Raw genomic sequence first — 17901 nt, 5'->3', positions numbered from 1 at the left:
GACTTAGCCAGAGAATAATGCTTAGGAGTTAAGCTTTGTTGTTTGTTGTTGTTTTTTAAATAAAACTTACGTGAGTTTGCTTTTTCAAAGTCAGGAAGTATCCTGTTATTTTAGTTTTTTTAATAGATAAAATCTGCATACCATAAAATTTACTCCTCTGAAGCATACAGTTCAGGGATTTTTTTTTATTATTATTATATGTATAAGCTTGTGCAACCATTAACACTAATTTCCAAAAATGTTTATCACTCCAAAAAGAAAATCAGATCCACTAGCAGTCAATCATCACTCCCCCATATCCTCTTTTCCATACCCTGGCAATCACATCTACTTGTGTTTCTATGGATTTGCCTTTTCTGGACATTTCAAGTAAGTGGGAACATTATATATATGTGGTCTTCTGTGGCTAGCTTCTTTGTGCTAGTACAGTGTTGCTAAGTTTGATCCATTTTGTAACAAGTATCATTTCAACCTTTTTGTGGCTGAGTAATATTCCTTTAAAAAAAGATTTACTTATTTATTTATTTGGAAAGGCAGAGTTACAGAGAGGCAGAGAGAGAGAGAAAGAGAGAGAGAGAGAGAAGTCTTCCATCCACTGGTTCACTCACCAGATGGCCACAACGTCCAGAGCTGGGCCAATCCAAAGCCAGGAGCCAGGTGCTTTTTCTGGGTCTCCCATGTGGGTACAGGGGCCCAAAGACTTGGGCAGTCTTCTACTGTTTTCCTAGGCCATAGCAGAGAGCTGGATGGGAAGTGGAGCAGGCAGGACTCTAACCTGATGCGCCATAGCGCTGGCCTCAAAAAGAAGCCAGGAGCCAGGAGCTTCCTCCAGGTCTCCAATGCAAGTGCAGGGGTCCAAGCACTTGAGACAGAGGCAGAGAGGGAGAGAGAGGTCTTCCATTCCCCAAATGGCCACAAAGGCCAGAGCTGGGCCTTTCCGAAGCCAGGAGCCAGGAGCTTCTTCTGGGTCTCCCATCTGGGTGCAGGTGCCCAAAGACGTGGGCTATCTTCTGCTGCTTTCCTAGGTCATATTAGAGAGCTGGATTGGAAGTAGAGCAGCCGGGACTCTAATGTGCACCCATATGGAATGCTGGCACTGCAGGCGACGGCTTTACCCGCTGCACCACAGCACTGGACCCATAATACTCCTTTGAATAAATTTATCATATCTTGTTTATTTCTTTTTTTTTTAACTTTTATTTAATGAATATAAATTTCCAAAGTACAGCTTATGGATTACAATGGCTTCCCCCTCCCATAACTTTTATTTCTAAGTTGATGAACATTTTGGCTGATAGGAATAATGCTGTGAACATTCATATATGAGTTTTTGTGTGAATGTATGTTTTCACTTCTCTTGGATATATACCTAGGAGTGGAATTGCTGGATCTTAAAATTTGAAATTTGATGTCTAACTTTTTGAGAAACTGCCTAGCTTTCTTTCTTTCTTTCTTTCTTTTTTTTTTTTTTTACAGGCAGAGTGGACAGTGAGAGAAAGAGACAGAGAGAAAGGTCTTCCTTTTGCCGTTGGTTCACCCTCCAATGGCCGCCGCGGCTGGCGCACTGCGGCCCGCACCGCGCTGTTCCGAAGGCAGGAGCCAGGTGCTTCTCCTGGTCTCCCATGGGGTGCAGGGCTCAAGTACTTGGGCCATCCTCCACTGCACTCCCGGGCCATAGCAGAGAGCTGGCCTGGAAGAAGGGCAACTGGAACAGAATCCGGCACCCCGACCGGGACAAGAACCCGGTGTGCCGGCACCGCTAGGCGGAGGATTAGCCTATTGAGCCACGACGCCAGCATAAATCATTATACATTTTCACCATTAGTATATTAGGTTTCCAGTTTTCTCCAGTGTACAGAACTGTGCTATCTCTCTTCCTTTTTTTTGTAAAATTTATTAATTTATGTGAAATGCAGAGTGACAGAAACAAATCTTCCATCCACTGTTTTACTCCCCCAATGCCCACAATAGCCAAGGCTAGGCCAGGCTGAAGTCAGGAGCAAGGAACTCCATCCAGGTTTCCCATGTGGATAGCAAGAACCCAAGTACTTGGGCCATCATCTGTTGCCTCCAAGCACGTTAATAGGAATCTGAATCAGAAATCTGCAGAGTAGCAGGCATTTGAACCAGGCACTCCAATATAGGATGTGATTGGCCCAAGCAGCAACTTAACCCACTGTATCATAATACTTGCCTCTGTTTCTTTTTGATTATAACTATCCTAGTTGGTATGAAGTGTTATCTCATAGTTTTGATTTGTATTTCCCTGATTACTTAGTGGTATTGAACATTTTACTTCTATTATTTGTGTGTTTCTTCGGAGAAATTTTTCTTCATACCTTTTGCTCACTTTAAAATTGAGTTTCCTTAAAAAATTTCTTTTTTGGGGGGCCGGCACCGTGGCTCACTTGGTTAATCCTCCACCTGCGGCGCCAGCATCCCATATGGGCACCAGTTTCTAGTCCCAGTTGCTCCTCTTCCAGTCCAGCTCTCTGCTGTGGTCCGGAAAGGCAGTGGAGGATGGCCCAGGTGCTTGGGCCCTGCACCCGCATGGGAGACCAGGAGGAAGCACCTGGCTCCTGTCTTCAGATCGGCACAGTGCGCCGGCTGTGGCAGCCATTTGGGGAATGAACCAACGGAAGGAAGACCTTTCTCTCTGTCTCTCTCTCACTGTCTAACTCTGCCTGTCAAATAAAAAAAATTTCTTTTTTGTTCATTTATTTTCCTTTTGTTTGCAAGGTGGAGAGAGGGAGGAGCTCTTCCATTTGCTGATTCACTACCCAAATGCCTGTAACATCCAGGGCTGGGCCAGCCTTCTTGGCCATTTGGGGGATGAACCAACAGAAGGAAGATCTCTCTGTCTCTTTTATTTTTTTCTTTTTCTTTTTTTTTTTTTTTTTAATTTGACAGAGTTAGACAGTGTGTGAGAGAGAGAGAGAGACAGAGAGAAAGGTCTTCCTTCCATTGGTTCACCACCCCCAGATGGCTGCTATGGCTGGAACTACGCCGATCCGAAGCCAGGAGCCAGATGACTCTTCCTGGTCTCCAACATGGGTGCAGGCACCCAAGCACTTGGGCCATCCTCCACTGCCTTCCTGGGTCACAGCAGAGAGCTGGACTGGAAGAGGAGCAACTGGGACTAGAAACTGGTGCCCATATGGGATGCCGACGCCGCAGGTGGAGGATTAGCCAAGTGAGCCACAGTGCCGGCCCCTCTCTGTCTCTTTCTTTCCATCTGTGTGTCACTCTACCTCGCAAGTAAATAAAAATAAATTATTTATTTGGGAAACAGAGAGAGAGAGGCACTCCCTTCTGCCAATTCACTCTCCAAATTCTTGCAGCAGCCAGGACTACTTAGGCCAAGCCAAGCCAGGAGCCAGAACTCAATTCTAGTCTCTCATGTGGGTAAGCAGTAACTGAGTTACTTGAGTTGCACCATTACCACTGCCTCTCAGGGTATGCATTAGCAAGAAACGGGCCAGAGCTGGGTATCAAAACCAGGCACTCTTGGGGTGGGTGCATGATGCAGTGGTTAAGTTGCCTCTTGGGATGTTTGTATCCCCTATCAGCATGCCAGGTTCAAAGTCCTAACTACTCTGTATCTGACCTACGTTCCTGCTAATGTACAGACTGAGAGGCACTAGGTGATGGTTTAAGTACATGGGTCCCTGGATAGTTCATGGGGGCTCTTGGCTTTGACTGGCCCAGCCCTAGTTGTTGTGGGCATTTGGGGAGTGAACTGGCAGGTGGAAGATCTCCCTCTTTTGTCTCTCCCTCTCTCTAACTCTGGCTTTCAAATAAAAATAAATCTTTAAAAAATAAATTACCAGGGCCTGCACTGTGGCATAGTGGGTAAAGCCACCGCCTGTAGTGCTGGCATCCCATATGGGTGCCGGTTCAAGTCCTGGCTGCTCCACTTGCGATCCAGCTCTCGGCTATGGCATGGGAAAGCAGTAGAAGATAGCCCAAGTCCTTGAGCTCCTGCACCCACATGGGAGACCCAGAAGAAGCTCCTGGCTCCTGGCTTTGGATCAGCCCAGCTCTGGCCTTTGCGGCCATTTGGAGAGTGAGCCAGCAGATGGAAGACCTCTCTGTCCCTCTCTGCCTCTGCCTCTCTGTAACTCTGCCTTTCAAATAGATAAATAAATCTTTTTTTTTTTTTTTTTTTTTTGACAGGCAGAGTGGACAGTGAGAGAGAGACAGAGAGAAAGGTCTTCCATGGCCAGCGCACCATGCTGATCCGAAGCCAGGAGCCATGTGCTTCTCCTGGTCTCCCATGCAGGTGCAGGGCCCAAGCACTTGGGCCATCCTCCACTGCACTCCCGGGCCACAGCAGAGAGCTGGCCTGGAAGAGGGGCAACCAGGACAGAATCCAGCGCCCTGACCGGGACTAGAACCCAGGGTGCCGACGCCACAGGCGGAGGATTAGCCTATTAGCCTATTGAGCTGCGGCGCCGGCCAATCTTTTTTAAAAATAAAATAAACTATCATTTCTTAATTAATAACAGTTTACTAGAGAACTGTTTTTTGAATATAAAGAATTGTTAATGTAAGAATAACTACTTAAGCTTATATACAATAAGATATTTAGAATCCTTACAAATTTTCTGGCAATATTTAAACAAGAAAATTCAATAGCAAACTCAGTTGTTTACCTAGGAAAATATCCTTGTTTACTTGCTGGTAATTATACTATCTGGTTTGTTAGAATTTGGAGTGTGCTGAAGAAGTGGGTGGTAATGAGTGGTTTAAAAACTGAATTTTAAGGTAAAATTTGTGTAAATAAACTGTGAAATTAGAATGGTAGATAGCATTTAAAGCTATAGTTAAGGTACTAATTCTGGAGTTTCTTGGATTAATTGTTAATAATTTAAAGCAGTTTAAAACTTAGGAGAATTTTCTTGCATTTAAATAGAAACCATTCACCTCCAAAACTGAGTGGTGCAAATACTTGCTACTTTATGGGTTTATTGGGAAATTTGACATTATTTTTCATATGCTTATTGTGTTTGAATTATATTCTTTTTTATGTATAAAGATACATGGTTATGTTTAGTGCTTTTTTTTAGTATATGTATTCGAAAAACAGAGAAAAAGAGACAGAGGCAGGCATTCCGTCTACTGGCCCAAATGCCCACCGAGACCCAAAGCTGGCATCTGGAAATTCAATACCAGTCTCCCATCTGGGTGGCAGGAACTCGAATACTTGAACCATCACCACGGCCTCCCAGGAAGCTGGATCAGGATCCAGAGCTGTGTGTTGAACCCAAGGCACTCTCATGTGGGACATGGGTGTCCCACCTAGCCTGTCTCAACCAGCAACTTAATGCCTGCCCTCCAGTGTTTTTTTTTTTTTTATTATTATTATTGTTTTCTCTTTCTTAGTAAGTATATAGAGAATTGAAGAATGACTTTTAAGTGTCTGTAGGTGCTGCCATTTGGTCGAATTGTAGATGTTGCCCCTACTAAGCCCTAATCCTCTCCTGTCTGTCGTTGCTCAAAAGCAGCTCATTTCTAAATGAAAGATTGTGTGCAGAGAACTACAGTACTTGGCAGAGAAGCTTTCTTGCTGGGTGGAAACTCAAATAATTTAAAACCGTAGAGGGTAAATATCTTTATAAATGTGTTCTCGTCAAGTCTGCATCTGTTATAACTGGAACTGTGTGTGATTATTGTATTGGAGAATCTTTAACATGTCCTATATTTAGGTCTCCTAGCAATAGTACCTAGATACAGAGGTGACAAGGAGAAAAAGAAAACCCTTTATTTTAGATGTGCTGTTTTATAGACTTAATATTGAGGACAGAATAGTAGCACCTTTTTGTGAATAAATATTTAAAAAGTTAAAGGTAATCAAGGCCAAGATGCACCATAGCAGAGCGGGAAATGGAGAAGTCGAGGGTTCTTTTGGGAGCCGTGGCAGTCTGCTGGGGTATAGGAGAGCATGGACAGTCAGGACAGGGATGGCTTAGTCTGCAGTGTGATGAAGTGAGGAGCTTCTGGATTTCACATGATTGGATTATTGTTGGAGCAGGGGGAGACATGGGTAATGTTATAGGTAGTTTTGTATTAAGCTAAGTGCTTTTCTATGGCATGTGTAAGTAGTTGGATAGTTTGATTTGGGAAAAATTCCATGTAAATCATATTTGAAGGCAAAGTTGATTCAAATTTTGGCAGAGTGACATGAAAGAATCCCATTCCTGACTGCCATTTATTGTCTTATTGTAGTCGCACAAAGGATAGCCCCTCCCACTCCCACCCAGTAGACTGCATTGAGAGGGTGAGGTTCACTCACCTCTTTTGAGACCTTCCTCTCAGGGTATCTCCTAACAGAGCAGATTCTATAGCTGTGAAATAGTGAAGTTGGACTCCACTAATGCAGCTGATAGGAGAACGTGGGAATCTTTCCCAGCTTCAACCCCAAAGTGACAGTGACGCACTTCAGAGAGCCTGAAAATCCCTGAGCTCTAGGAGACCTGCCAGGGAGGCTGCCCAGGGACAGAAGAGGGAACTCTTTTCAGAGTGCATTTGAGGTGCTAGTGTTGTGGCATAGCAGGTAAACCACCTTCTACATCACTGGCATCCCATATGGGCACCGGTTCCTGTCTCAGCTAATCCACTTCCAATCCAGCTCCCTACTAATGTGCCCGGGAGAACAGTGGAGGATGGTCCAAGTGCCTGGGCCCTGCACCCATGTGGGAGATAGGAAGAAGTTCCTGGCTCCTGGCTTTCACCTGACCCAACCCCAGCCAATTCGGCTGACTGCGGAGTGAACCAGCGGATGGAGGATCTTTCTGTGTCTTTTCCTCTCTCTGTAACTCTTGAGTTTGAAATAAAGAAATCTTTAAAATCAAAACAAAGTGCACTTGTGAGCCAGGTAACCAGTTTTATAGCCACTCTAGTCTAATGCTCTCTGACCCGGTTAGTGAGTGCCAGACTTGGTGCCCTGGTGTGTGAAAACATGTACCTTCAGGGGTTCTGCTGCTCAGCAAGTTAGGCACCTAGATTGCCCTCACTAAATCCCTCATTTGGGAGGTGATTATCTTTTTCTCCTGAGCATTTAAACAGCTTTATTGATGATGCTGAATCTTAATACCAGATTATGGAAACAGGCTGGAATGGGAAGACTGCACAGGGAGACAGGGAGGATTGGATCATTCTGCTGTGTGGAGCCCTCAGTCATAATAGGTGTTTTTAAATTGTCTTGCTTTTCCTTTTTAATTTGAAAATACATGATGTCTAGAATTATGAATCGTTATTTTTAAAATTTTATTTATATGATGTTATTTATATGAAAGGCAGAGAGACAGATCTTCCATATACTGGTTCATTCTCCAATTGGCCATAACAACCAGGCCTGGGCTAGCGCAAAGCTGGGAGCCTGAAACTTACTCCAGGCCTCCCACGTGGCTGGCAGGAACTCAAGTACATGAGCCGTCACTGGCTGGCTTCCGGGTTGTGCTAGTAGTAATAGGAAGCTGGATCAGAAATGGAACTGGGACTCAAGCCAAACACTGATAATGGGATAGGGGACTCCTAAGCTGTTTTGTTGGAGCCAAAGACTTCACCTGGAAAGGTTTCTTTTTTTTCCTCACCAAAGAGAATATTGGGATTTTTGAGACCTTTGGAATTTCTTTGTTCTTCACATTTTCAGGTTGCTAGGAGACCAGCAGTCCCTCTTACAGATACTGGCAAATAAGACTTTTTTCCCTCTTTATTCTTTGGACTTCTGTATTAGGGTTGCATGCTTCCTCTCTGAAGCCTAAATTACGTAGACAAAATGTGATTACTTTGACCAAGCGCAGGAAATATAAAACTGGTTAGAAACACCAAGGTAGGGTAAAATAAAAGACTTTACTGGCTGTGTAGTTTAAGGCAGTGTTCTTGAAAAGTCTCTGTTACTGCTGCCAACTCTAATCTCTTTTTGGGACCTTCCCATGGCACAAGAGAATGAGAAGATGTGAGAGATCTGAGAATATCCTGTCTAACGCTGCAGCTCATGTTAAAGCGAAAATTTCAATATTTCAGGTCAACCCTGGTCCCAGGAACCTTTCTCTAAATAATTCACTGCTTTAGGGTCCCAGAAATATTTGGCTTTACTGTAATTATTTTGCCCAAATGCCTTTGTTTAAAAGAAACACTTACCGGAGGTTTTAACATCCGTATTTCATGAGTACCTTTAATATTAGGTTGCTGGAGTTAAAAAAAAAAAAAATCCACGTGGTAGAGGATTAAAATTTGGCACAAGAATTCACTTCACAGTGAATGCCTTGCAGTATTAATCAGAGAAGTTTTGTTGTTTTATTTTGCATAGCATTGATTAGGAATGGGATATGGAAATGATTGGTCACTATTGAATGGATTAGAGAGCTGTACTTCGTGTTATGACGCCTCAGGCTCTGGTGTTTCTGTCTCAATTCACTGAAGTCCTTTGTAGCAGTATGACTTAGAGGTGGGCTGTATTTTACAAGTGCCTTCTTTGGCACAGTATATCATGTTGGTGCTGAAGCCAGACCAGACCCCACGTCAGTTACATCAGTAATTGTGTTACTACTTTACAGATCCACTCCCAGTGATAGCCATTTCATCTTTTAAATGAAAGTACTCTGGGCCGGCACCGTGGCTCACTAGGCTAATCCTCTGCCTGCGGCGCTGGCACACCTGGAAGAGGGTGCCCCTCTTCCAGGCCAGCTCTCTGCTGTGGCCCGGGAGTGCAGTGGAGGATGGCCCAAGTGCCTGGGCCCTGCACCCCATGGGAGACCAGGAGAAGCACCTGGCTCCTGGCTTCAGATCAGTGCGGTGCGCCGGCCGCAGCGCGCCGGCCACGGCGGCCATTGGAGGGTGAACCAACGGCAAAGGAAGACCTTTGTCTCTCTCTCACTGTCCACTCTGCCTGTCAAAAAAAAAAAAAAAAAAAAAGAAAAGAAAAAAGAAAGTACTCTGTTGTCACGCTGGGGAAATGCAGTGAAACGTCTTTGTTCTGTGAGAATGACTTGCGTCAATTGTCAGACTGGCAGCAGCAGGCAGGTGCACTTTCAGTGTGTTGTTTACAATAGCTGGAGATTGGGCTGGTGATGAAGTTGCTGAGATAGGGAAGAAGGAGCTGTATTGACAGAGGCTGCGTGAAGTGTTAGGCAGAGTTTTCTTTCTTTCTTTCGTTTTGAAAGAGTTACAGAGAGGCAAAGAGAGAGAGAGAAAGGGAAAGAGAAAGATATATTCCATCTGCTGGTTTACTCCCCAGATGGCTGCATGACCAGAGCTGCACCGATCCAAAGCCAGGAGCCAGGAACTTCCTTCGGGTCTCCTATGTGGGTGCAGGGGCCCAAGGACTTGGGCCATCTTCTACTGCTTTCCCAGGCCATAGCCTGGGAGAGAGCTGGATTGGAAGTGGAGCAGGTGGGTCCCAAACCAGCACAAATATAGGGTGCCGGTACTGCAGGTTGCCTGCTATGCCACAGCGCCGGCCCCAGAATTTTATTTTCATAACCACCTCAGTTACTTTAACTTCTGTGCTCAGAATGAACATAATGGTGGTATTCATCTGTTTTCCATTGCTAGAACCAAGAGCACAGACTGAGTAATTTATCAAGAATAAAGATTTATTCAGGCACAGGCGTTTGACACAGCAGTGAAGACAGTGTTTGAGATGCCTTCATCCCATATTAGAGTGCCTGGGACTGAGTTTCAGCTCCACTTTGAATTCCAGCTTCCTGCTAGTGTACACACTGGGAGGCAGTGATTGGTGGCTCAAAGTACTTGGGCCCCTGCCATCTACATGGGAGACCTGGGTGGTGTTCCCAGCACCTGGCTCAGTGTGGCTCAGCCTTGGCTCTTGTGAGCACTTGGGAGTGAACTGGCAGATGGAAGATCTCTATCTCTGTCTTTCTGTATTTTGAAAAAAAAAAAAAGCATTTTAAGAGCGTTTTTACAAATAAAAAGCTGTATTTAGCTCATGGTTCTGGAGGCTCGTGAGGGTCTTCTTACAGAGTCCCGAGGTTGTGCAGGGCATCACATGCTGAGAGATGTCCATCTGAGAGACAGAGCCAAACTGGCTTTTGTAATATACCCACTCTCTAGATAACTCATTAACCCAATAATCTCTTAATCCCCAGGTTAATCCATTCATGAGAGCAGAGTTTCTCATGACCTAATCACCGCTTAAAGTTACCAGAGGGTCCCAACTCTTAATACTCTAAAATGAGGAATTTTTTTATTATTTGAAATGCAGAGTTACAGAAAGAGAGAGGGGGAGGCGGAGAGAAAGAAAGGGAGAGAGAGAGAGATCTACCATCCAGTGGTTCACTCCCCAAACAGCCGCAACAGTTGGGGTTGGGTCCAGCCTGAAGCCAGAGACCAGGAGGTTCATCTGGGTCTCTCACATGGGTGCCTGTGTACTTGACACATCTTCTGTTGCTTTCACAGCCGTTAGCAGGAAGCTGGATCTGAAGTGGAGCAGCCGTGACTCGAACCGGTGTTGACAGGGGATGCCCGAACTGCAGGCAGTGGCTTAACCTGCTATGCCACAACGCTGACCCCTATATATCTTTTCTTAGAGCAACATAAAGTACTTGGGCCACTGCCACCTACTTGGGAGATCAGAGTGGAATTCTTGGCTCCTGGCTTTGATATAGCACAGGCCCGGCTACTGCAGCTATTTGGGGAGTGGGCCAGCAGATGAAAGATCTCTCTCTCTCTCTCTCTCTCTCTCTGTCCCTCTGTCTTTCAAATAAATAAATGCATAAAATAAATATTTTAAAATTTTATTTGAAAGGCAGAGACAGCAAATTTTTTGATTTTGTGTGTGTGTGGGGAGGGGATGTGGGTGGGTGGGTGGCTGCTTAGAAATCCTTTGTGAGGGCCGGCGCCGCGGCTCACTAGGCTAATCCTCCGCCTTGCAGCGCCGGCACACCGGGTTCCAGTCCTGGTCGGGGCACCGATCCTGTCCCGGTTGCCCCTCTTCCAGGTCAGTTCTCTGCTGTGGCCAGGGTGTGCAGTGGAGGATGGCCCAAGTGCTTGGGCCCTGCACCCCATGGGAGACCAGGAGAAGCACCTGGCTCCTGCCATCCGATCAGCGCGGTGCGCCGGCCGCAGCGCGGCGGCCATTGGAGGGTGAACCAACGGCAAAAGGAAGACCTTTCTCTCTGTCTCTCTCTCTCTCACTGTCCACTCTGCCTGTCAAAAAAAAAAAAAAAAAAGCCTTTGTGAGACGTGCTGTAGCCTATTAAGTGACTTATAAATAGACTTTAGATTCTTCCTAATTTTGGCTGTAATAATGTTTATACTACATTTTTTTGTTGGTGCTTCGTCCTGTTTTTAGTCACTTCCTAGGAGTAGATTATTTGTACATTTTTAAGACTTTCAAAACACATTTCCAAATAGCTTTCCAGAAAGGTTATTCTGGTTTTCAGGTGCTCATCTTGCTAATTGGTTTTACCCTTGCACTTAAAGCTGGCCTTTTTGTTTAGCTGCAGAATGAGGAAGAGCCTGGAGAGCCTGAGCAGGCTGCCGGTGATGCTCCTCCCCCTTACAGCAGCATCTCTGCGGAGAGTGCAGGTAGGTCACGGACGAGGTGATGGCGGCACCGCTCCGACGGCACCTGCTCCCGGCCTGTGTTTGCTCCTGTTCGCCTGTGCATCGGCTTAGCTTAGCTTTTCTTTGGCCTTATTTTTAGTAGCTCAATGTGGGGGGAAAAAAACCTCACAGTACTGTTTTGAAAAATAGATAAAACGCCATTTCATTTTAGGTTTTTGTAAGAGTAGAGCTCAGTTGCATCTTAACAGACTGTTAATATAAAAGAAATGGGAACTGAGCGATCACTTGATTTTTGTTGTTTATAATTTCCTCAGTAGCTGTTTTTTGCTCTTTGTGATCCTGGTATCTGTGACCTGGATATAGTACAGGATGAGTATCCCTAACACAAAAATATGAAATGCTGGCATGATGCTTAAAAAGCTTCTGATTTTTTAACATTTTAGATTTTGTATTTTGTGATTAGGAATGTTCAGCTGGTAATCTATGCAAATCTTCCAGAATTTGAAAACTCCAAGGTATAAAAACTGCTAGTTCCAAGCATTTTGGATAAGGAACACTCAATCTGTATGTTGAATGTCATTTATACTAGTAAATGCTTTATTTGTTTGAAAGACAGAGAGGTCTTCTAGCCACTGCTTCACTCCCCAAATGCCAACAACGGCGAGGTCTGGGCAAGGCCGAAGCCTATAGTCATATGTGTCTTTGTCTCTCTCTCTCTCTTTCAAGAGAAATGGAGGAGGGGAAAAGGGAAAGGGAGATTTTTATAGAGATAAGTAATTGTTCTATAACTAAATTGTTCCATAATTAAATTCCCTTATGTACATCATAGGAAACAGTACAGGGTAACAATAATCAAAGAATAAGCAGAGATGGGGCCTGCATTGTGGGGTAGCAGGTTAAGCCTCCGCCTGCAACACCGGCAGCCCACATGGGCACTAGTTTGAGTCCCAGCTGCTCCACTTCCCATACAGCTCCCTACTAATGTGCCTGGGAAAGCAGCAGAAAATGACCCAAATCCTTGGGGCCCCACACCTACATGGGAGACCCAGAAGAAGCTCCTGGCTCCTGGTTTCGGCCTGGCCCAATTCTGGCCATTGCAGTCATTTGGGGAGTGAACCAGTGGATGGGAAGCCTCTCTCTCTTTCTGTAACTCTGCTTTTCATATGAATAAAATAAATCTTTGAGAATTTTTTTTTTTTACTTGACAGGTAGAGTTTTAGAGTTTAGACTGGCCGCCATGGCCAGTGCTGTGCGGATCCGAAGCCAGGAGCCAGGTGCTTCATCCTGGTCTGCCATGCGGGTGCAGGGGCCCAAGCCCTTGGGCCATCCTCTACTGCCCTCCTGGCCATCCTCTACTGCCCTCCTGGGCCACAGCAGAGAGTTGGGCTGGAAGAGGAGCAACCGGGACTAGAACCCGGTGCCCATATGGGATGCCAGTGCCACAGGTGGAGGATTAACCAAGTGAGCCGCGGCACTGGCCCCTAGAAAAAAATTTTTAAAGTGAAGTGCCAGGGCCAGTTTTGTGGCATAGAAGGTTCAGTCTGTACCTGTGACCCCAGCAATGTACACCAGGGTGCTGATTCAAGTCCAGACTGTATTGCACTCTGATCTCGTTCCCTACTAAATGTACCTGAAAAGCGGTGGAAGATGTACCAAGAGATCCCAGCCACCCACATAGGAGACCTGGATGGAGCTCTGGACTCCTGACTTCAGTCTGGCTCAGCCGCACACATGGCCATTTGGGGAATAAACAAGAAAATGGAAGATTTCTCTCTCCCTCTCTCTCTCTGTCATATGCCTTTTTTTTAAGATTTACTTTTTTTTTTTTTTTAAGATTTATTTATTTATTTGAAGGCAGAGTTACAAAGAGGCAGAGGCAGAGAGAGAAAGAGATGTCTTCCATCTGCTGGTTCGCTCCCCAGACAGCCGCAGTGGCCAGAGCTATGCTGATCCGAAGCCAGGAGCCAGGAGCTTTCTCTGGATCTCCCACGAGGGTGCAGGGACCCAAGGATTTGGGTCATCTTCTGCTGCTTTCCCAGACCATAGCAGAGAGCTGGATTGGAAGTGGAGCAGCCAGGATTCGAACCAGCATCCGTATGAGATGCCGGCACTGCAGGCAGTGGCTTTACCCGCTACGCCACAGTGCCGGCCACCCCTGTCATATGCCTTTCAAATAAAGTAAATATTATGAAAGAACCGAATAAGCCCGTGAGAAATTATTTTTAATCTTGAATTTTTTTTCTTTAAGTCGATTTTCATGTTTGTGTATAGAAGGCTGTGAATCACACTTCACATACATGCGAAATATTTTTAGCTTAAATGTTTTCCTTATTCCATTTTTAATCTTAAATGCCTTTCGAAAGCATACCACATGATGATCAAAACAGTTATTTCAAAAAAAGCTTGGAAGAGAGAAGAAAATTAACCTGGATTTTAAATAACTGAAAAGTGGAGGCATTTAAATATGATCCCCAGGCTCTTAAAGTCACTTATGAATGTCTTTTGGTTCAGTTATTGTGTATGTTCTCTTATGACTGAGTTTTGTTTGTCAGTTAGTGAAAGTCCTTTTATTCCTTCAGATCAGTTATTTATCAGTTAATTGTGACTTCCTTTTTATTCTGTAGCATATTTTGACTACAAAGATGAGTCTGGGTTTCCGAAGCCCCCATCTTATAATGTGGCTACAACGCTGCCCAGTTACGATGAAGCCGAGAGAACCAAGGCTGAAGCTACTATCCCTTTGGTTCCTGGAAGAGTAAGTACCATTTTTCGTGACACGTGATAGTTGCTTTATGGGAATTAACGTTATTTTCTTTATCCAAATCTGAGTCTTTTCTTACAATTGTATTGATTAGTAACAGTACATTTATTTATTTATTTATTTATTAAGATTTATTTATTTACTTGAAAAGCATATGACAGAGAGGGAGAGCCATAGATCTTCCATCTGCTTGTTCATGCCCCAGATGACGGCAACAGCTAAGGCTGGGCCAGGCTGAAATCAAGAGCCTGGAACTCCATCCAGGTCTCCCATATGGGTGCAGAGGCTCAGGCATTAGGCCGTCTTCCACTGCTTTCCCAGATGCATTAGGGAGCTGAATTGGAAATGGAGCAGCCAGAACTCTAACCAGTGCCCATTTGGAACACTGTCATCATAGGGGCACCACAATGCCAGCCCCAGCAACAATACATTTAATTTTTTTTTTTTTTTCCGACAGGCAGAGTGGACAGTGAGAGAGAGAGACAGCGAGAAAGGTCTTCCTTTTGTCATTGGTTCACCCTCCAATGGCCGCCGCGGCCGGTGCGCTGCGGCCGGCGCACCGCGCTGATCCGATGGCAAGAGCCAGGTGCTTCTCCTGGTCTCCCATGGGGTGCAGGGCCCAAGCACTTGGGCCATCCTCCACTGCACTCCTGGGCCATAGCAGAGAGCTGGCCTAGAAGAGGGGCAACCAGGACAGAATCCGGCGCCCCAACCGGGACTAGAACCCGGTGTGCCGGCGCCGCGCCGCAAGGCAGAGGATTAGCCTATTGAGCCGTGGCACCGGCCAATACATTTAATTTTTAAAGACAAGTAGGGGCTGATGCTGTGGCATAGTGGGTAGAGTCACTGCCTGCAGTGTCGGCATCCCACATGGGTTCGAGTCCTGGCTGCTCCTCTTCCAATTCAACTCTCTGCTATGGCCTGAGAAAGCAGCAGAAGATGACACGAGTCCTTGGGCCCCTGCACCCACGTGGGAGACCCAGAGGAAACTCCTGGCTCCAGGCTTCTTCAGATCAGCGCAGCTCCAGCCATTGGGGCCATCTGGGGAGTGAACCAGCAGATGGAAGACTCCCTCTCTGCCTCTGCTTCTGCCTCTGCCTCTCTCTAACTCTGGTTTTCAAATGAATGGATAAATCTTAAGGAAAAAAAATTCTGGGCCGGCGCCATGGCTTACTTGGCTAGTCCTCTGCCTGTGGCGCCGGCACCCCGGGTTCTAGTCCTGGTTGGGGCGCTGGATTCTGTCCCGGTTGCTCCTCTTCCAGTCCAGCTCTCTGCTGTGGCCCGAGAAGGCAGTGGAGGATGGCTCAGGCGCTTCGGTCCTGCACCCACGTGGTAGACCAGGAGGAAGCACCTGGCTCCTGGCTCCGGATCAGCGCAGTGCGCCGGCCGCAGCAGTCATTTGGGGAGTGAACCAGTGGAAGGAAGACCTTTCTCTCTGTCTCTCTCTCTCTCACTGTCTAACTCTGCCTGTCAAAAGAAAAAAAAAAAAATTCTGAGGTATAGAGATGAAAATGAGGGGCCACATGAAGCTCCCTGGTGGTTGCAGCCATCTGGGGAATGAACCAGTGGATGGAAGACATCTCTCTGTCTTTCTTTTTGTAACTCTGCTTTTCAAATAAATAAGTCAATCTTGGAAAGAAAGAAAGTAAATGAGCTGAAAATCATTAGTCAAGCCTGTTCATTTTTCCTGTGTTTCACTGCCACCACCTTCTGAAGTCTCCTGGAATGGTTGATTTAGGCAATACATTTGCCTTGATTCTGTGCAGTTAGCTTATTGGTGTTAGCTGGACAGCTGCTAGGGGATCTAAACACATATGTGGACTTTAATATAATTAAACTTACAAGTGGGACCTTAACAATTGGTAAGGTGAACCCATGCCTCCAGCCATCTAGATGATGCCATTTGTAGGGGTGTAGGGGGTTTAGATGGAGGCTGGGCTGAGATCTGATGGAACAGTAGAGGTTTTGAGCACTCTTGGCTCTTGATGTCAGATCTGAAATAGATGTGGTTTCAAAAACATTCATTAGGGTTGAGGTTGATGCAGGCAGGACTTGGGCCAGATACTGGGAGAGTGGAAGCAGGGTTCAGTCCCCAGGGATAGGGGACTGTAGTCCTGACAGGAACCTGGGGTGAACACTGAAGACAAGAACGGAAGTCCAGCCTGGGCAGTATGGTGGTGTAATAGGCCCTCGTGGTTCCCTTTGCTTTCAGATAACAGTCTTTACAGACCAAACTTCCTGTGAGTCTTGGAGCTCTGAAAACAACTGGTGTCAGGAATGGTTTATGAGCCTAGTCTAGGCTGATCTGCCTTGATGATGTATTAGTTTTGTAGGTGTCAGGGAGAGAGAGCCTCTCATGGGATTTACTGTGTAAGGACAAAAGAGTCATAATATAACTGCCATGTCAGAAGCAAATGACATACTTAGTACTGTGCCTGATGCTTTTATAGACTTTGTATGTTTGTAATTCTCACTATAACCTCACAAAGTAGCAATTATGTGTTATCTCCATTTTATGGAAAGAAGAATTGAATCCCAGAGGGGTTGAGTAATTTACCCAAAGTTACATGGCTAATAGGTAGTAGAAGCTGAGAGCCAAACCTGGATTTCCTGGACTCCAGAGTCCTTTCTTGTATGTTCTGTACACTTTAGACTTCTTGGGATATGTGGTGGATAGACTAATGTGGAGAATTTGCTTTGATTAATCACAGAACTCTTTGGAATTCTTCTATTTGACAAGTGTACATATTTAGGAACCTCTTAAAGTCTCTATTGTTAGTAAGAGATTTTTATTTATTTGAAAGGTAGACAGACAGAGACAGAGATTTCCTATCTGCTTGTTTAGTTCCCAGATGCCAGCAGTAGCTGGGGCTGGGCCCAGCTAAAACCAGGAACTGGGAACTTAGTCCATATTTCCTACATGGGTGGCAGAGACCTAATCACTTGAGCCATCACCTGCTGCCTCTCAGGGTGCACATTAGCAGGAAGCTGGAATCCAGAAGGGATCCACCCAGGGGTGATATGGAATGCAGGACATCTAAGAAGCATCCTAACTGGTTTGCCAGAATGCTTTTTTATGCATGGCGCTATACATGGGTGCTTCAGAAAGTTCATGGAAAATGTGCATTTTGAAAAAATTATGTATGCATTTCAAAATTCTTTACACCAAAATTAATTTTTCTGTTAATTTTGTTTTCCAAGAACTTTTTGAGGTACCCACATGTATTTGCAGTAGATAGGTAGAAAGCTTTGATACAGGCTGGTGCTGTGGCGTAGAGGGTAAAGGTGCTGCCTGTGTGGCAGGATCCCATATGGGTGCCGATTTGAATTCTGGCTGCTCCACTTCCAATCCAGCTCCCTGGTAATGCGCCTGGGAAAGCAGTGGAAGATGGCCCAAGTCCTTGGGCCCCTGCACCCATGGGGGAGACCCAGAAGAATCTCCTGGCCTTTGGCTTCAAGTCAGCCCAGCTCTGCTTGTTGAGGCCATTTGGGGCATGAAACAACAGATTGAAGACCTCTCTCTTTCTCTCTGCCTCTCCCTCTGCCTTTCTGTAACTCTGCCTTTCAAATAAACAAATCTTAAAAAAAGAAAGAAAAGATTTGATATA

General features: G+C 45.5%; 1 protein-coding gene across 1 annotated transcript in view; it reads left to right on the top strand.

The window, feature by feature from the left end:
• NDFIP1 (Nedd4 family interacting protein 1) overlaps positions 1–17901 on the top strand; it is a 56182-nt gene that overhangs the window by 19748 nt on the left and 18533 nt on the right. Inside the window, exons 2-3 of the mRNA XM_062188922.1 lie at positions 11466–11553; positions 14157–14287. Of these exons, the coding sequence (XP_062044906.1) occupies positions 11466–11553; positions 14157–14287 (219 nt within the window). The remainder of the gene's footprint in view (positions 1–11465; positions 11554–14156; positions 14288–17901) is intronic.

This window comes from Lepus europaeus, chromosome 4 (genome assembly GCF_033115175.1).
Source record: "Lepus europaeus isolate LE1 chromosome 4, mLepTim1.pri, whole genome shotgun sequence".
Taxonomy (NCBI): Eukaryota; Metazoa; Chordata; class Mammalia; order Lagomorpha; family Leporidae; genus Lepus; species Lepus europaeus.
This window is presented reverse-complemented; position numbering and strand designations above follow the sequence as displayed.